Source organism: Plecotus auritus (assembly GCF_963455305.1).
Source record: "Plecotus auritus genome assembly, chromosome: 2".
NCBI lineage: Eukaryota > Metazoa > Chordata > Mammalia > Chiroptera > Vespertilionidae > Plecotus > Plecotus auritus.
In genome coordinates, this window is record NC_137771.1 from 175961584 (window position 1) to 175981299 (window position 19716).

The window sequence follows — 19716 nt, forward strand, 5'->3', positions numbered from 1 at the left end:
CGGGCGCGCGGCGGGGGCAGCTCGGCCGCCCATCTGGTTGCACTTAGGAGCCGGGAGGAAGCTAGCAGCGAGTAGTTACCGGCCAAGGGGTGTGGGAAAAGTTAATTGACTTTAATGACAGGTTTCCCGGGACGGTGGTGACGCCGAGGGGGTCCAGTTTAACCCCTGGGTCCCCACTCCAGAAACACGTGGGGTGGAATGGGGAGCGAGGAGGTGCGCTCTCGGAGTCGCGCTTATTCACCATGTAGGGAAGGCTCCTTTCTTGACCTAGGAGAGCCCCCCTTCCAGTTCAGCGGCTTTCCCGCTCCCAGTGCCAGGGTCCGAGAGGGCCGGGGCCCCGGAGGGTCTCCATAGAGAGGCTAATGCGGGGGCGGCCCAGGCCCGCGGCCCGCATCCGGACCTGGAGCTAGGTGCTGTGCCTTATCTCCTGGAGCCATCAGCACTGCCGGGGGCCGGGAGAGGGGCTGCTGGGTGTGCCCCAAGGCGGTATCAGTAGGCCGGTCCGAGGGATCCTGGTGAGGGTGGGGCAAGACTGAAGTGGTCTTTGAAGCTTCGCCTCTCCCCCAGCTAATCACTCCAGAAACAGCCTGGGTGCAGGAGGGCACAAAGTCTTAGGAATAAACCCACTCACGTTACGGATGTAGAATTGTCCCGGAGAAGGGAAGTGACTCATGCAAAGTGACACTGAGTTTAGTAGCAGAGCTGGCACAAGAGCCTGACAAATCCCCATCGGAGTCCAGGGTCTCCCCTTCTCCATACTGTACAGAAACAAATGCCTCATCTAGTAGTCTAAACCCGTATTTCAGGAAAAATGCCACTTTTATTTTCAAATGAACAAACGTTTACTTCTTTTAAAAAATTACTACTCTCCCCAATATATCTATGTACTGTTGATACTAATAAAAATTCACCCGCGCCCCCTCGTTGTTTCCCTTTAGCACAGGGAAAGACAGAGACTTAAAGTTGGTGTAGAGATTGCACTGGGCCGGGGGTGGGGGGATGTAGAATTTTTTAAAACACAAATGTACTTTTATAAAAATGGGACTGATGTCTCCATTGTTACTGCCAGGACAGTTAAGGACTTCTAGTGGGGCCAGAAGACAAGTTTACCTAATGAAATATAGGAGCTTGGGTTGGGAGTCTTGATAGAGCAATTGTTATTGTTTGTGTTTAAACTAGAGGGAAATGGTGGAAATTTATGATAAAGAAGGGTGTGTATGTGTATTTATTTGGGCGGAGGGTGTGATGGACCCTTTTCACATACACGAAATGAAGCAAGTAGAAGCCAAATTTTAAAAAGTATCTTTTAAATCTCTCTGAGTCTGAAGTTGGATAGAAGGTATCTGAGGAGGAAACTAACCGCTGTCTGCTAGATCATCCCTTTGATAGAGCTGCTCTCCACACTGGCCTGTGGGAAAGGCCAGAGAAGGCAGGGGAGGCGGTAAAGCTTTTGAAACGAGACAGAAAATCGTTGGTTTTATCTTTGTTAGGAAGGCTTCAAAGATTGATCTCTCCCGCCTCATCCTTCTCCTCCCAGAAGCCCTTCTAAAGGAAGGGGGGGGGGGGTGGGCGGGTGGTGAGAGGAGACCAGCGGGAGGGGCCTGGCTGAGAGCAGGACTGGCCGGCAGTGCGGGAGGAGGGCGCGCCCGCCAGACCCACAGCGCCGCTGATGTGTCTGGTCTCGCAGGGCTCGTGGTTTTCATTTCCCCAACACCTGGATGCAGTCAAACACCTGGCCAAATCTGACAAAATCTGACAAGCCTTTGTGATGGGATTTGGAAGAAATTCCCTGCAGATCCTGGCACAGTTTAAAGCTGTCCGCTTTGAGTTAGGACTTGTTAAGGAGGGTTATGTGAGCTGAAACCCGAGACAAGCCTTTTGCTCCTATCTGGAGCCCACATCTTGCCTGGAAATGGGGCATGACCAAGCGAAGGGGTCGCTTGCTGTTTGTATTAAAAGGGGGAAGATGGCCTGTGTGCCTGCCAGCTCGGCCCCCACATGCTTTCTCTATTAGAGCCAAGCACAGAAACTTATCAAAAACATATGTCTGGTGTTAATCATCTGGACTTGGGCTCCACATGGGAGTCTAACTAGCTGTCCCTTGGCAGAAGGAATCTGTTGACCTTCTCAGCTTGCTTGAAGAGGGTGCAGAGAGGCAGTTCAACTTTTGGATGCTGGTACGAGGGAATGTCTAGCTGAACCTAAGGACTGGCTAATTAAAGGAAGACTTCCAACACTTGAAGGTTGGAGGCTGCACTGGTTAAGAGTGTTTTTACTTTGAATGTTGGTAGGCTACCCCAGGGGGGTAGGGCTGCAGGAGACTCCCTTAAAGTGACGTGGGCAATGATACTAGATCCATTAACTTCATGAATTCAGTTCTGTTCAACCTTTCTCAGAAGGAGCAGGTACACTGAATGACCTACCCAACTATAACTAAATGTTTGAAATCCTTTAAGAAATTTGTCACAAATTGACCAGAGAAGCCATATCCCATGGGTTCTTGAAAATTAAATGGAATATAGTTCATGGTGAAAGGTTTGATGGATTTTTAAAAATGTTCTTTGAATAACAAAAGAACCAGTTCCTGAATTCTCAGATTACATGTAATTCAAATTCTGCCAAGTGCCTTTGTTTTTTTTACATATTCTGAAATAATCAGTTCTAAGACATAAAAGCCTTCACTTTTTTCTTTTATTATATTTTCTCAAATAAACTTCCCAAAAGGAAGATATTTTAAGAGCATTTCAAACATCTTTGGCATCACATAAAAAAGAAATCTCGTGTAAAAAACGAAATGTCATCTGAACTTTTATAATACAAAGGCGCAATCCAATATGAACATATAAAATATATACAAATATAGTGCATGGTCAGTCACTTAATACAGCTCTCTACAAAAAAGTAACTTTTTAGAAATTAAAAAAAAAACAAAGTAATCACTTAATCACAAAAGTTCTCTTCTTTCCCAGCATCCAAGTTCCTGTTTAGTGTCCCAGAGAAGAGAGAGAGGTTGAGTTTAGGGGGAGAGGTGGCCTGGCTCAGTTCCGCCAGGGCCTCCACATGGAATCGGCCGTGAGCGAAGGTCCGCTGGAAGGCGACACTGCATTGGGTCCCACGGAGGTCCCGCTGTTGCTGGTGTAAACTGGGATGACGGGGCCACTGTGAGCGAAGGCCCCATTGGGGATGAGGAAGGCGAACTGGCCATCTGGAGCAGGCACCACCTGGAAGCCGCCGAACACCTTAGCTGCCTCTCCAGCGGCGCTGCCCAGCTTGCAGGGCGCGCCGCCGGGAGGGGGCGCCGCGCCCCCGGGGATGGGCACGAGTGGCGGCGGCGGCGCGAATGGCGCGTGCTGCGGACCGCCGGGTCCAGGCGGGGGTGGGGGCGGCGCCTGCAAGACTGGGTGCGGCTGCCCGGGGTAGGTCATGGCGTTGATCTGGGTCATGCAGTTGGCCAGGTGGCCGAGCAGCCGGGTGCGCACCTCGGTGTTAACGCCCTCGCACGTGGACAGGAAGCGGGTCACCTCGTTCATGCACTCGCTGAAACCCGCGCGGTACTTCCCCAGCACGCTCGGGTCTGTGCTTAGCGCGGCTGCAGACCAGAAGGAGACAGACAGGTCACCAAAAGGCCCTGGCCCCGAGGCCACCGCCTCCGCCCTGGGAGGTCCCCGCGGCGCGCCTTCCTAACCACTGGGCCCGCAGAACTGCCTCCAGTTAGGGTGGGTGGGTTTAGTAAAACCATCCACTTCTCCACACTAGCTTGGCGACTTAAGCCAAGACGCTCCTTTTCTCCATTCTTAATCACTGGATTTAAACCGATCTCGGCCCTATATCTACCCCTCTCTCCCCCCTCCCCCCCCCCACACACACTCAGCGCGTGCGATGTGACCTTGGGTAATGCCCTTCCCGGCCGTCCGAACCTCATTTCCCCTTCTATAATGGGGGAGGAGGGACTGCTAAACCAGAAGACCTCCAGGCTCTACGCAGCTCAAAACGCCACAGTTCTAAGCCCTTTGGCCCCCACCCGCTTTCCCCACTGCCAAACCGCCCGCCGCCCTCGCCGCTGCAACCACTCTCCCTCCCTTTCCAGAACAGTAACAACTTGGAGTTGTGGCTATAAATAAGCCCCAGACCGTGGGAACGCAAGAGTGAGCCAAGGCAGTAAAATGTAGCTGAATGCCTCTCACAACCACGGGCGGAAGTCTGGAAGAAATCACCGCCCGGTGAGAGGGACGCCCGCAGAGGGGGATGCGGCAAGCCGCCCTCACCCGTCATCTGTGCCCGCTGCAGGTTCCGGAGGTGCTTCACTGTCATTTCCAGAATGTCTGCTTTCTCCAGTTTGGAATGCCGCGAACTCTGCACAGAAGAGGAGGCAAGGAAAGCAAGTGAGACCCCCGCCAGCAGCCTCGGAGTGCTGGGTGTCCCTCCCACGGCGCCGACCTCCCCAGACCCCCACTGAAGGGGACCAGCCCTCCCGCCTCAAAGAACGCAATGCTGGCGGGGAAGATCCGCCGGTGAGAGGATTTCATTCTTACGTAGTACCTGAGAAATAGTATTTCATTTATTAAAACTAAAAAAGCAGCATTATCCACTTACATCTTTCTTAAGAGCATCCAAAATCAGTGTTTTCAGTTGGCTCAGACTTTCATTTATTCTTGCTCTTCGTCTTTTCTCCATAATAGGCTTTGATGACTGTAAAGAAATAAAAAGTCCCGAGTTCCCATGGGATCTGCCATTTCGCCAAGGGAGTTTTAAGGGATAAAAGACCCCACCCCCACCCCAGCTTAATTTCTTGGGGCTGCAGAGAGATACAGGTACTGCCCTTACCTTTCTGTGTTCAGATGCTGTCTTTGGTTTATCCGGTGTCGTGTTGACACTGGCTGGAGTAGCAGCCACCGGGGACGAGGAATTTTTCTCCATTATATCAGCTGGCATTTTCTGTTGTTGATGTTTTTTTAATCCCTAGAGAATTTTATTTTTGGAGTCCTTCACACACAAAAAAAATTGTTTTATGTCCCTTTTATTCGAGACTTTCACAAAATTACTGAGCAAGTGCTGAGGGTTTATTATATCTTATGGCTACTTGGTGATCGGTAGCGCTATTCCAGGACCAAGGAGAGAGGTAGATAGGGGATTCCGCTGTTATCAGCACCGGCTCCGGATCCTGTGTGATCCCCAGGCCCTGGCGGCCTCTATATATATCTGGGACTGCACGCGAACGGCTCGTGTGAAACTTCCCAAACTTTCTTTCCCACAGTAACTTTCAGCCAATGGGAGGAGGAGACACGCGGCACCGCTCGTGGACCGCGCCCCCCCATTGGCCGCCAGGCACAAGGCCTGGCGGCCAATGGCGCGCGCCTGAGCCCGGGGCACCGGAGGCTACAACGTCAATCAAAAGGATTTTAACCCTTTGATACTATCCCTGCTGAGCTTTGCTTTAGGCAGGATTTTTTCCGCATTGGTTTTGCTCTAGTCTAGTTTATTTCTCTGGGGGCTACGGCCTTTGCTCTTCATTTCCTTTCAAATGGGTAATAGAGCTGCTTTGACGCTAAGTTAATTTGAAAAATATTTTTAAAAGGTTTAGAAGGACAGGGTAAAAGATTATACTTGCAGTGGTTAAAAGAAAAGAGGCAACGTGTGCAAGGGTGTGAGTTACCGAAACATCTAAGTAATTTCCCGCTCAGACTATACATTGGGGGCAGGGGTGAAAGTCGATCATGCAGAAAAAGAACAAAAAAAAAAATGTCCTTTTGTCATGCAGAGAAGGGAAAAAATGCCTCCCACCTTACATTTGCAGGTTGTTCAGAGCAAGGTGTTTTTTGATCCTCACCCTTCATTCCTCTTCAAGAGTTGGGGCTTGGATCCCGCTCTTCCCCTGGAAATAATCAGAATAATTTCCAACTGGGCAGAAAGGAAATAGAATTTCAAATGAAAGATGAACAAGGAGGACTTTGATGGCAATGCCTCAGGGACGCGCCATCTCCACTCTTTTCCTTTCCTCCCGCAGGCTCTCGGTTCTGTGGCACTTAGAGGTGGCGGGCTGTGCAAGAGCCTCTCCCCTCCTCCTCGCCGGGCGGGCGGCGGCGCAGCCTCAGCACCAGGCGCACGCGGGCCCTTTAAGAGCTACACCAGCCGAGCTGCAGTTTGACATCAGCCGGCCGGCGAGGGCGCGCCTGGAGCCGGAGCACGTGCCAGGATGTTTTATTGCCGCCGCGGCTGCGGCCGGGGCCGGGAGGATGTGTGTGTGCGTGCGTGTGTGAGTGTGTGTGCGCGCGCCCCGGGGGCAGAGAGGCGGGGGGCGGCGGCGGGCGGCGGAGCGCGGGGGCTGGTTCCTGGTCCCCAGGAGAAGCCAAGAAGGTAAATAGCAGCTGCTGTGCTCGAGCCTGGGAAAACTCCGCCCCCTGCCCCTGGCCAGGGCTCATTGGCGCGCGCTGCGTGTGGGGTGTGTGTGTGTGTGTGTGTGTGTGTGTGTGTGTGTGTCCGGGGCCCCCTCCTTGGGCTGGGAATCCGAGGGGGCGGCGGGCGGGCTGGGAGCCGAGCCCCTGCGCTTACTGCCCCCCTCCCCCGCGTTCCCCCGGCCAAGGTCAGCCCTTCGGGGCGGGGAGCGCAAGCCCCAGGGTGGAGAGTGGGGAAAGATTCCAACTTCCCACTCCACCCCTGATTTCAGGCTTGGGGTTTTAACTCGGGCGAGAGCCTCACTAGCAACAGCCCGGGGGAGAGGTGGGGGCCTTCTTGTTTGCTCCTTGCCCCGGCCAGCCCTCCTTCCCTCCCCCCCGCGGGGCCCCGGGCGCCCGCCGCGGTCACGAGATGCCTGACCGCACTTAGGAAGCGGCCGGGTCAGCCTCCTGCCTCCGCTCGGCGACTGCGGTTAAAGCGGCTTCGCGCCACCCGCCTCTTCCCGGGGTCCAGGGCGGCCGGGCAGCTCCCCCTTACTGCGCCCGGGAGGCCGCCGGCGGGCGGCCGGGAGGAGGCGGGCGGCGCGGGCGGCTGCGTGCTGCCGGCTGGCCGGGCCGCGCGCCGCGAGGAGCCGCCGCCGCCGCCGCCGGGTGCCACGTGGCGGGCGCCGGGCCGGGAGCGCCAGGGCTCTGGCGGCGGCCTCCCTGGGGGATTTGCCGCGCGGGGCGGGCGACGCGCACTACCCCGGCCTGCCGGCCGCCGCCCGCACTCCCTCCCTCTCTCCGGCTCGCCTGCCCGGGTCGTCCACCCCTCGCCCCACCCCCTCCGCCCTTCCCGCCGCCCGGGAGCTCGGCGTGCTGTTCCGGCGGCTTGGGGCAGCCTAGGCGTCTTGTTTGATGTCGCCCCCCTCTTTCTCCCCCGCCCTTCCCCAGGCTTGGAGGCCGCTGAAGGCCTGGCACACATTTCTCAGACACTTCATTCCTTCCTTCCTCCGGGCTCCCCACTGAGATAATGTTGTAAATGATTTTACCAGATCTCGTCCCGGTTGAGATTAGGCGATTCCTGACTCTGGGTGACCTTGTGCAAGCCCCCCTCTTTCTTTCATTATGGAACGCCACTGTATGCCAGACTGTGTTAATCCCCCGGATTACCACGTTGAGAGAGACAGTGGCAGCCTACAAGGAGTTTCCAGTCAACTCTGGAGGCAGACAGACCCTGATTTTTTGATTAATGACCAGGCATTCCTCTACCATTCCTTTCTCTTTGGGCTTAGATGATGGCCGGAGAGATCAGGAGAACCTAAAAGAAACACTAATGCATACATGTATGGGCAACAGTATTGGTCTGTTTGGGGATACAGGAATGAGTAAGATAGGTGTTACCCTCAGGAAGCCCACAGACTAGAGATACTATATTCATAAGTGCAACTAATGTCTATTTCCCAGTGTAGTTCTCTGGTATGTCCTAGGTTCAGTAGAGACAGTTATATGTCTAGACAGAATTAAAATGCTGAGGAGGTTTAGGATGATTAAATTACTTATAAGTTGGGGTATCCTGGAAAATTTCCTGGAGGAAGTGGCCTATGCTTTGTATCTTAAAAAATAGGATTAGGGGCATTGGAAATGTGGTGAATCATGGGGCCGGGGAGGATGGAAGTACCCATGGCATTTAAGTCATAGACTGGAACTTGGGGTCCTCATTCAGGGAAATGATTTGGACCCCAGGGTGTGTGACTGGGAGGAGTATAAGAAGGGACTAAAGGAGGAGGCTTGAAGTTATGTCACAAGACCCTTGGATAAAGGACTCTGGACTTATCTCTAGACAATGGAAGGCTATAAAATGCTCTTGAGCATTGAAGAGACATTGATTCTCCTATACAAAGATGGCTCTGGCAAAAGTGTGGAGAGTGGGTTGTAGGATTTGAAGGCAGAGAGCCCAGTTGGAAGGTTCAAGCCAGTAAAGGAGGTTCCTAAGTGACAGGTGTAGGCTGATACTCTCCCGGAAGCACTTGCCCAGAACCAGCTCACCTGGGCAATGACTGCACACTGTCCAATGATCCACGTTTAGTGGAAACCTGCCTTCCCTTTAATGCACCCCATTGTGACCTGGAGTCTAACTAAGGAATCCTTGTGATTTTGACCGTATTTACCTTCCAAGCCTCATTTCCACCTTTCAGGACAGCCCTCAAGTCTGCAGCCAAATCTTAGCTCATTGCAGGCTTGATTTACTCACTCTTGCCCCGCAGGCTACTCTCTCTGTGTGTGTGTGTGTGTGTGTGTGTGTGTGTGTGTGTGTGTGTGTGTTTTAACACTGCAGAGCAGGCTGTGCCCTATCATGTTCTGAAGAAATGATGAACAATGTCTCCTTTGTTGACCTGCAACCTGGGCCAATGGGGTAGTACTTTGCTTTGTTATTTTAAAGAGATGGAAAAGTGATGATGACAGAAAATAGTCTGTTGCTTTTGAAAATGGTGGAGTTTTCCTGTGTGTTTGAAATCCTCTTGGTGAAAGGTGATGAGCCTATGAAGTTACCCTCCTTTCTGCCATGCAGACGTTGTAGGCTTCTTAAAATGCTTCTGCTCAGCTTCTGAATTTTTAAAAACTGCCTAAATACTCTGACCCAGATTCTTCCAAGGAACTAAACTCTTCCAGGGAAGCATGTTAACCCTTTCTAGGTTTCCCCCAAATCTATGAGAGTCAGTAATTCCTCCAGGAAGCTCTGCTATGACATTGACTGCTGTCTGCTCTTGGGCCCCAATTAATTAGCTGGGTATACCATTCCTGTCCTTTTTAGCCTAAAAGTCTTTTATTTTTTGGTCTAACTTCCATCTCCTCAGGATTGGGCACCCTGAAGGTGCATGGAGAATGTTGAATGAGTGTTGAATATAGTCAAGTTAGGGTCTTACTGCAGTGTGTACAGCAGCCTCTTCAGTCAGTTAATCAGCAACTTGTTTCTGGCTACTTTAGGAGTGCATAGATTGGGAGAATGAGCAACTAACACACTCTCTCTCTCTCTCTCTCTCTCTCTCTCTCTCTCTCTCTCTCACACACACACACACACACACACACACTTTTAGATAGGCAGAGGGGTCAGTTAAGTAACCAAAAATGTGCCATGAATTTGTGTTTGGGCCAAACAAACAAAGATAAAAACCAACCCAGGAAGTTGCTGGCCCTCCACCCTAACTGTTTAAGAAGAAAGCTTCTTTGCAAATGTGCTCACAGACTATTTTTCCGTATCCTTTTCCTGGGCAGTGAAAATAGCACCACGTTGACACACTCTCCACCCCTTTCTCAAATGGAGAATTAAGCTCCTAAACTTGAGAAAATACTTTAGATTTGGAAGGCTCCTCTTAGATTGCAACAACCTTTATTTTTCAGTCATCCTTCTTTCTCTCCCAAAGCAGAGAGAATATTGGACCGTGTTCATCAGCGGTCATGTCTTTGATCCCACTGTGAGACCAGCAACTCACAAGGTGTCTTTGCTACTGTATCATGCCCAGTTGGTAGGACCAGAGGCTGCTGTGTTTCCTCTTTCCCCTTTTCTGCTCCCAAGAAGGGTTATTCTCTGTCTTATTGCTTCACCTGTTTGTTTTAAACCTTAAAACAAATAATGCATCTACATGTAGTGAGACTCCCCTTTGTCCTGGAGTATCCGAATGATTTGTGGGTTTGGTTTAAAGCTACAGAAAGGAGAGAGAGCGCAAGAGAAGAAGAAAAAAGGTATTTTGCCTGAGGACTTGAAGCTCTCCCCCTCCACTTCCCCCCCCCCCCGCCCTTTTTCCTCCGCTTGACTGACTTTCTCACACTCAGATTCCCTGCAGCCTGCCAGAGACGTGGTCGCTGCCCTGCCAAGAGCTATCTGGGAGAGCTATTGAAAGAGCCTTGAGTAAGTACACACTGGGCGGATTTTCTCCTCCCCTTGGTACCTGCTCCGCACCTGTACCAGGAGCAGTCCCACACATATCACCTGATCGCAGCCCTTTCAGAGACCGTGAGAAAAATAAAGTCCAGGATAGAAGAGATGTTTGTGGTCTCTCCAGGGCTGCAGCCGGCTCCCTGCAGTCCCAGTGCCCAGGAACAGCACATTCCAGGCCTGCAGTGCTTGCCTGTTTGCCTGTGCGCGTGCGGGGTGGGGGCACCACAACAGGAAGGGGCGGGAAGCCTGAGATCACCTTCATAATGTCTGCCTGGCTGCCTTTGTGTTCTGGCACCTGCCTGGCTGCTAGTTTTATGATCCTTTACCAGAATCATTATTATGGTTCTTCTAGACAAGAGTCCATCTATGCGTGTCACAGCAGAATTCATAACTGGGACTTCGTACCTTACGGTTCATGGATGAACTCCCAGAGAGCCTATAAAGCTCGTGAAATGGAATTCAAAATTGTTCTCCATGAATACTTTTTGAAAGAATGAATGGATGTGTTATTTATTTTTTCCTGAGGAGAGGGTCCATAGCTTTCAGCAGAATTTCTAAGCATTTTGTGACCCCCAAAGACTGAGGGAACTGAGCCAGACAGTCTCCACTTACAAGTGGATACTCAGCTTCAGAGAGGGCAAGGGACTGGCTCAAGGGTCCCCAGTACCATACGCCAGAGTGGGGGCTAGCTGCCAGCTGGGAGCTCTTTCGGTCACACCACAGTACTGTGGTCCTGGGTCAGTTTAGGGTGGGGTTACAGAGGGGCTATCACCGCCAAAGCCTGGATTGAAAATAGACACATTAATAAAGACACTTTGAATTTCCAGAACTTTTTCTCTGTCTTAATTCGGAGGCACTGGATTTGCTCTGCACCCCATTTTTGGATGGCAAAGGGATAGGCTAGAAAGCCAAGTGTCCAGGCAGAGAAGAGGATTCCCTAGAGCAGTGGTCGGCAAACTGTGGCTCGCGAGCCACGGTTTGCCGCTCTGTTGACTAATGAGTTTGCCGACCACTGGGATAGGGGTTTAATCACAAGGAACAATTATTGGAATCAAGAGTCTAGGTCAGTGGTCAGCAAACTCATTAGTCAACAGAGCGGCAAACTGCGGCTTGTGAGCTGCATGTGGCTCGTGAGCCGCAGTTTGCTAACCACTGCTCTAGAGCTTGGAGCAAGAATCCTGGTTGCCATGCGGGGATATTACAAACAACTGCAGCTCTGCATTCCACCTTTGATAAAAATAAGTCGCTACTTCTGAACAAAACTGCTTAGTTGGTTCCTGGCCAAGCTGGGACCTTGGACTGCTAACTGCGGGTGGAGGTGGAAGACAGAAGCTTTCAACATTGGCTAACAGCAGCCTGTAGTGCTTTCCGCCACCCCCACCTCCTCTTGGAAAACTCGACTAGAGCCAGGGAGACCACGGGAATGTGTGCTTTCTAATGGGCTCTGAAGGAGGATGGTTGCCAAGAAAGCCTTTCCCAATGGGGTGGGGGCAGGGCGCCCTTAACTCCCACATTTGGCCTGGCCACAGCAGCATGGTGGGAAGGCTCTGAATGTGCTCTTGGCTAACCTTTTACCCTCTGAGCAGCATTGCAGTGAGGCAAGCCTGCAAGCCCAGGATATAGGAGGTCATTCCCGAGGGATCTGACTTGTACCCTTGTGTGTAAAAGGCTCAGAACTATACCCTAGCTGGTGACTGTGGGGGCTCTGGAAGGCCCAGGAAGGGAGGCAAAGCCTAGCCCCTTTCAACCCAGGACATGCGTTTGTTTGGATTGCTGATAGTTGTTCAAATGGGGATATCAGACCAAGTTTCTCAAAAAATCACAAACAAAAGCAAAACTCAGCTAGCCAGGAAAACTACTTAGGTAAAATTTAGGGCCTAAAAGTAATATGGGGCAAATGTGTATAACATTTTAATTAAAATCACTGTCATTATTATCTTTGCATTATCTCTCAGAGCAAAGGGGAGAGAGGAGGCAGGGGAAGGGACTTAAAAAGTGGCTGAATTGGCCCCCTCATTGAAGGCATTGGAAAACTGAGCCTCGGAGGAAGTGACTTGCCCAAGGTCAGGCAGCCTCCCCAGAGAGGGTATAGCAAAGCCAAAATAGGCTCAGGTTTCCTGCCCACCAGTCCAGAAAACCGCCCCACTGTATCTCTATATGAGAACATTTTGAAATGCCATCTACAGCAAGTGAGTAACATTACCATGAAAGACGGGTTTTCCGGTTGAGCTATGTGCTGGTGAGTGATTTTGGTAGTATGACAGAATATGCCTAGCACAGAGCACGGTTAAATTTCAGGCTTGCTGCGTTGTAACTCTCTCTTGGATATGCTCATCACTCCATAACCGCTGGAAAAAAAGGGATCTTGACTTCTGAGTCCCAGGAGATAGGAAGCCACTTAGAGGGCCCACACAGGACAATCCTCCTGCCTCATGTCATCCCTTCTTTCTTGTAATGGCCAACCTGTTTCCTTTATTTGTGCTCTAAAAGGAAGGTTGGGGAGAGAATATTTCCAGCCCTGAATCTGTGTTCTGTCAATACTAGGCTTGTGTTAGGCCCAGAGAAGGTGCGATGCTGGTGATATAGTGAAGGCCTTGGGGCACGGTCACATTGAGCTGCTGGCTGACTCACATTTAGCAGAGGGAAAGGGGAGAAATACACGAGTTTTTCCCAGTGGTCTATGAATGGTATTTGCATGTGAAACGTATACAGAGGTGGGCAAAAGTAAGTTTATAGTTGTGAGTATATGAAGCAGTTCATCCTCGTATTATTTACTAATGATTGTATTTATTTGTATTATTATTATTATTTTGTATCCTTACTTACGATTCACCTTTTAGGTAATGACGGCTGGAATTTAACCTATTTTTGCCCACCCTGTATTTTCCTTTTGGATATCAGGCTTAGGGAATGAGAGAAGATGTTCGGTCAGCCGCCACAAATGCAGCGTAAGACTGGTGGGTGCTGGCATGGTTGGGGCCTTCTGGTCTCTTCCACAGAGTTGGAGGTACCTGTTTCCCTGCTTTGTTGTACTTGACAGTTGACAAGGCACTTTTTAGTCCATTGCGACATGTTGTCATTACATATAGCCTTATGATCCAGAAAGACTTTGGTGGGAGGATGTGGGGGAGAGACAGGATTCAAGTGGTCAGTGCAGGAGACATTCGACGGGGCCCTGGGCTACTGGGGGCACAGGGTATAGGACAGATGAGCTTTCTGGAAAATAGTACCTCTAGAGCAGGGGTGGGGAACCTTTCCTCTGCCAAGGGCCATTTGGATATTTATAACATCATTTGTGGGCCATATAAAATTATCAACTTAAAAATTCGTCTGCTATATGCAGTCAAACATTTAATTAACTCACCCCTAATGCCTTGGCAGGACCAGACCAAACGATTCTTGGACCTTATATGGCCCTGAGGCCTGACCTTCCCACCCCTGCTCTAGAGAGACAAGGCCAGGCAGGGAGCTTAGAGGCCAGGAGAGAACCGCATTTTCTTTCTCAGCCACAAGCGACAATAAGATTTCCAGAAACCGGAACAGAGGGGACAACTTGGTGTAGCATATTAGTAATCCAGAGGATGCATCTTTGGAGCAAAGAGGAAAGGTCCTTCCTCTTGATGAGAAGCCGGGGGTGGAGGCGGGGTTGGGGAGGAGGAAAGTCAGGAGAAGAGATCTCACTGAGCAAGAAGATGATTGAGCAGGTTCTGGGAAAGACACGGAAAGGTGATGGCCGTAGTCTCTCCTGGGCTGAGGCTGGAGCTGCTTAGTTCAGCATCCAGTGCCTTCTGGGGGGATTTCCTGGAAGGCCCTGGGCAAGGGAGACCAGGTCTGTGACTGAGGGTCCTTGTAGAACTCTGGAATCCGCATCGCTTTTCCTCTCTAGTTAGCTTTGCTCTATGCTGTCTGTATTGCTGTCAGCATAACATAAAATCCCATGGCCTGGCCCAGGTTCAGGGGCTGCGTGGGTGAGACATTATGTGAGGAAGAGAAAAGAACCTCCCCTTTTGCAGGGTCGGACTACCACGGCCAGCCTGGACTGAAATGCCAGAGGAGCAGGGGAGGGGAGCTCTGTGTGATGTGCTGGTGTGTGGCCGCCTGCCTGACCCACAGAGGGCCCCGAGAAAGTCCCAGCGTGTTACTGGCTTCCCGAGGAGATTGCCACGCTGTGCACCTCTCACACATGTATCCAGCTGGGGCCTCATCTCGCTGGGCTCCCACAGTCACAGAGGGCCCAGTAACCACATTCGAGTAGTTGCCATCGTTGTCCGGGGTGGCTCTTCAACCCTCTGCACCCTCATCACCTGCGCTCAAAGTCTGGCACCTGGGACAGACCTAGACGGCGTGTCTAGAAGTACCTGCCACCAGACAGATGGGAGGAGTCTCAGCTTATTTTCTCTGTGTCTGGTGAACCTGTGTTGATGGTAGTCAGAGAGTACAGTCAGGGGTTTAAACCATCCAATTTTCAATTACCTGAACTTAAATTGAATTAACTTTCAAATATTTGAAGAATAATTGCATAAACGAACTTAAGCATGTCTTATTGGCAATGTCATATGGAACCCACAGAGGGTCAGCACATTTTCCCATTTTCTTTGGTTGCTGAATCAGAGGGCTGGGTTAACTTTGACCACTTCTGGTGACTACCTCTGGGCAGCCAGGATACCCTTCTGGACAGCCCTGCTCTGTTGCAATCAGGTGAATTTAGAGGAGTCTGTGGCTGTCCGTGTTTCCCCAGGCCTATCTTTATTGATGGTTATTAAAGATACACCACCACATGGCCATATGAAAGTACAAAGCAATTCCCAGGGTAAGGTTCGTGGGAAGAAGTGAGATACTGAGCTCCCAAATAATTCTACTGTAATCGCAGTCTGCCATATCTGTGTATAGTTAATAAGTAAGATTTAAGCAGGCAGGTTCCACCACTGGGCAGCAGATGCAACGGCAAAAGAGGCCAGTGGGAGATCCCTGGTCCTTCTGGAAACTGAGAAGGGAACTAAAAAGGAGGACACCTGGGACAGGAGAGTCTGGTGGGCAGTCACTGAAGCGGGCAGGTCCCCAGGAGGAGGGCCATGGCTTACCTCTGCGTGTGCCCTCAGTCTCTTTGTGCCATCCCTCATGGATGATTCTGCATAACCAAGAAATAGAGAGTAGTCATGCCCAGACACACTGGGTTCAATAGGTGTAAACACCACACAGAAAACCACCTGTTTTTATCAAGCACCCCACCACACCTGCTGTTTTACGATGCTGAGTGATATTGATAAAGGGGGCTATAAAGGCGATGTGAAATGGCCTCATATTTAAATAGCACCTTCCTCTGTGAACTTCAAGTGTTTTACAGCTGAGATTTGACTGACCTGGTGATCATTTCTTACAGGAATGTTGAACACATATCTCTATATCTGTTCAGGAAAGAAACTCGAGCAAGTAGCTAAAAGGAAAAGACTTTGGAGACTGACGACCCTGGTTCACGTCCCAGCTTGTTCTCTTTCTAGCTAGGTGATATGATCATTCTGTACCTCAATTTACTTACCGGTTATGTGGGGAGACATTCATATTACCAGGTTCATTATGAGACCCATTGTATATAATGTGCTTAGAACAATGCCTGGCATATTGTAAATACAGTGTACCTTTTCAGCTGTTTTTAGCATTGCTATATGTGTATCTTGGATGAGTAACATAGGTACCCTCATTCATCTGAAAAAAGGCACAAGATGTTAATATTCTCAAAGAAATGGACAGCCACTGTGGTAAATTGGTCCATGAGTATTTGACAAAGCAGAAGCTCTAGCTGGTGTTTTATGAATCTCAGACTGTGGGAGCAGGAGAAACCTAAAAAGGGATCTGGCTTCTTCTCCTTTCCCAGGGAGGAGGGTCTCTACCACCCTAGCGCTATGGTTGCGGCTTTGTGGCCTATGTAGAGCTTGGTGTGGCCTGGCCCTGATCATTGAAATGAGCCTCAGGCCCATGGAAAGCAGAGTTCTGGTGGAGGCAGAGGCATCAGCAAGATGTGTGGGTGACTCCTCCACCTGCCCCCCCGCCCAGGAAGGAATGGGGGGCTGCAGAGGGACACAATCCAAAAGAGTAATGTGAACAAGCCCTCCCAGGACCCCAGTTGCATTTATATGAGATAAAGATTGGTGGGGAAGATGACCGTCTGAGGTCTTTCCTGCTCCAGCAGGTTTTTGTAGATGAGCATATAATTTATGGTCCAAACTGGGACACTCTTGAGTGTTAGGAGGTAATGCTTTTAACAATTATGTCAGGACAACTGGCATCAGCTGGGACATGTGGCCATCCTACTTCTGTGGGCCCATGATGGCATCTGCTAGTTTCTTCATCCGTCTCTTCCGTTACCTTTTCATCAGGGATGCTTCCTGAGAAGAAATATTCTTCCCCAGTCACTAATGTTTTAGCACTTCAACATCTGTGGAAGGTGATGCCATTGATCTGCCTTCCATAGAGGTAGGAGCCCCATTTTTGAACTTCGAGTTTAAAGGAGAAAGCAGCGTCAGAGGGAGGCCCCCTGATGATTGGACAGTTGTACTCAAGCTATGCTTGACATGACTTGGCTTCTTTTTCTGTAGAGTGTGTGTGCTCTGAGCTTCCTCCCCTACCAGTTTGCACCCAGATTATGGCTGCCGCACAGCGATGCTACCAGGGACTCTTGCACCTACTTACTATGACTGACATGTCTATTTTTCTTGGGCACGTGAATGTGGAAAAACGAGTGCTAACATTTGAAATCCAAGCCATTGTTTCATAGCGGAAGGAAGATCCCAAAGGAAGGAGCATTTTCCCACATGAAATATTTACCCTTTTAGCCTTGAAGTTGACTAAATCTTTAATAGAAAAACGAACAAACAAACAAAACACAAACCCAGAAAAATTTTTTCCGAATAGGTCAAAGTCAAGGTTTGCTCTGTTAGTTCCCTTAAAAATAAAAAATAAAAAATAGATAAAAAGGAAAAAAAAAAAGACAAAAAGAAAAATGGCTCCCTCGCCTTAGTGGTCTTCTATGTGCCTATTTAATGATTAATAATACCTTGTTGGGCTATTGTTTGATGTGGCCTCTGCTGGTTTGAACAGGAGAATACTGATTCACTCGTAAGGCATTTATGAATCACGAGTGTTTACCCTGAAACAATAAATGAAAGGGGGAGATGAAAAAACACCCAAATATGCTGAATTCTTTGACTAAAAACCGGAGATAACCCTGTGTGGGGTCTACTGCTTTCTCTCGGAGAAGAAAGGTTGTGTACAATGACCAAGACTAGGGCTTTGGAGTTTTGTGGATTTTTTTCCTTTCATTTACTGATAGGTTTGAGCCAACTTTCCCACTCTGTTTCCGTACAACATACATTCATTTTCTTCTGATCTGCCTTTTGACCCATAATCCAGAGGGGAAGCTGGAGCCCTGACTTAACTTAAGTGGGTCTGGTGGGCTGAAGAGAAGGGATTCAAGAGGTTAAGAGACCTGCCAGGCCTCGACTGGACAATGATGGTGAAGGAGGAGTCAAAAGATGACAACTGGTTTGTTGTCTGAACTATGTGGACCCTTCTTCCACATTCCACTTTTAATAATAACTCCTAGACTTGTTTCCCCTTCTTTCTGCCCCAATGCCTAAAGTCCAGTGAAAAAGACTTCCAAATTTCCCCCAATGACGCTTAAATATATTTTTATATTTTGAGATAATTTTAGACTTATAGAACAGTTGCAAAAATAGTACATAGGGCTCATTTATACCATTGAACCAGCTTCCCTGGCGTTACCATCTTATACAACGATGGAGTGATCATTAAAACTAAGGAAACCATCTTGTTCCAATACTATAACTACAGACTTAATTCAGATTTCACCATTTTTCCATTAATGTATTGTTTTCTTTCTGTTCCAGGATTCCACAGTGTACTTAGTTATCTTATCTCCTTCATCTGCTTCACTCTGTGGCAGCTCCACCATCTTTCCTTGTCTTTCATGACACGTTCAAGAGTCCTAGTCAGTTGTTTCATAGAATGTCCTCCACTGGGGTCTGTCTGTTTTCTTGTGGCGACATTGAGGAGCTGCATTATTGGGAAGAACGCTCAGACGTACACGACGTATTTCACTGCCGTTAAACATGATCACAAGGTTAAGATCGTTTCTCCAGGATTGTCTATTATCAAGTTACAACTTTTTGTATTAAAAGTTTTTTGGGGGATGTGTGTGTGATATTTCAAAGCAATTCAAATATGCTATTACGCTTACACTTCTGCCTACTAAATCTATCAAAGGATCTCACCTGTGGCAATGAATATTGTGGCAATCTAAAAGTCATGTTATTTCCCTTATTCCTTCTACATTTATAAATTGCAACTCTTCCTAAGGAGCAGTTGCATGATGTTACATTGTGATAAAGCAGAAATAAAAAACAATCCGTACTCTTGGAGCCTAACTTTTAGATGAAGAGAGAGACAAGCAAAATAAATAAGTGGATTTGATAGTATATTGAATGGTGAAAAGTACTGCAGAGAGAAATCAAGTAAGGGAGGAGAGATAGAGCCAAGAGATGCAGGTTTAAATTGCATGGTGAGGGAAGGCTTTAGAGAGAAGACTTGAAGCAGAGGAGGGAGCCAGTGTGTGAAGCTTTCTCCAGAAAAGAAATAGCAAGTACAAAGGCTCAGAGGCAGGACTACATCTAGCCTAAGTACTCTAAGGAAGCCATGAAGCCAGAGTGATGGGTGCAAAATGAGCAAAGTGGGAATGGGAGTGAGGGAGTGATGAAGCCAAAAGTGACAGGGCCAGCTGATGCAGGCCTGGGGACATTCTAATGACCTGGCTATTGCTCTGAGGAAGGCAGGAGCCATTGCAAGATTTTGAGCAAAGAGGTCACATGATGTGACTTCATATTGTTAAAAGATCTGCTCTTGGTTGTCAAGGGCAGAGGCAAGGAGAACCTGCTTGGGAAGCTATGACATCATCCAGGTAAGAGATGGAAGTGGGTTGGACCAGAATGGTAGCAAAGAGGTGATTGGATTGTGCATGTGTTTTGACAGTAGAACTAACACTGCTAAGAAAGGTCTTTAGCAGCTTGGGTCCACGTCCTGAATGCCCAGGGCATGTATCCTCCCTCTCCCACCTTGAAGTGGGGCTTCACGAACAAGATTGAGAAGCATGGGCTGGCCACCTTGAGTCTAAGCTCTGCAGTCCCTCATTGGAGCCTTCTTTATCTGGGTCTACCTTCATTTTCTCTGCACCCCCACTTCTCTCTGCCCCAGGTCCACCTCTGCCCAGGCCAACCCACCACCATTTGCTCACAGTCTCCCACCCATGCTCTGCCAAACAATATCCTTCCCCTCCTTTAAGGTTCAGCTTTGCCTCTCCCAGCCCCGCTAGGAACACCTTCCCTCTTGGTTGTT

The 19716-nt window shown here is 49.4% G+C and overlaps 1 protein-coding gene and 1 long non-coding RNA gene across 4 annotated transcripts; one reads left to right on the plus strand and one right to left on the minus strand.

Moving 5' to 3' along the window:
- Positions 1–2670: 2670 nt before the first annotated feature.
- Positions 2671–6063, minus strand: HES1 (hes family bHLH transcription factor 1). Of its 2 annotated transcripts, none has more exons than XM_080654759.1 (5): positions 5782–6063; positions 4825–4983; positions 4594–4689; positions 4266–4353; positions 2671–3589 (listed from the first exon to the last, which is right to left on the minus strand). In XM_080654759.1, exons 2-5 carry the CDS (start codon positions 4930–4932, stop codon positions 3039–3041), a joined length of 843 nt encoding a protein of 280 aa, XP_080510885.1. In that variant the 5' UTR covers positions 4933–4983; positions 5782–6063; the 3' UTR covers positions 2671–3038. The 2 variants fall into 2 exon arrangements, with proteins under 2 accessions (XP_080510885.1, XP_080510884.1); XM_080654758.1 differs by having other exon boundaries at positions 4825–4959; positions 5828–5959.
- Positions 6064–6213: 150 nt separating this feature from the next.
- On the plus strand, positions 6214–18737 carry LOC308243139. 2 transcript variants are annotated; one of them, XR_013960054.1, is made up of 4 exons: positions 7416–9628; positions 10022–10115; positions 10206–10281; positions 18216–18642. It is a non-coding gene; the product is annotated as an uncharacterized lncRNA (long non-coding RNA). The 2 variants fall into 2 exon arrangements; XR_013960053.1 differs by lacking the exons at positions 7416–9628; positions 10022–10115 and adding an exon at positions 6214–6354 and having other exon boundaries at positions 18216–18737.
- The last annotated feature ends 979 nt before the right edge of the window (positions 18738–19716 follow it).

Bases quoted from the DNA above. Each gene is read 5' to 3' on its own strand.
- HES1 (XM_080654759.1), bottom strand. From the start codon at position 4,932: ATGCCAGCTGATATAATGGAGAAAAATTCCTCGTCCCCGGTGGCTGCT. The intron at 4,690-4,824 runs GTAAGGGCAGTA...ATTTCTTTACAG, and splicing joins CAGCATCTGAACACAGAAAG to TCATCAAAGCCTATTATGGA. The intron at 4,354-4,593 runs GTAAGTGGATAA...TCTTCTGTGCAG, and splicing joins TGGATGCTCTTAAGAAAGAT to AGTTCGCGGCATTCCAAACT.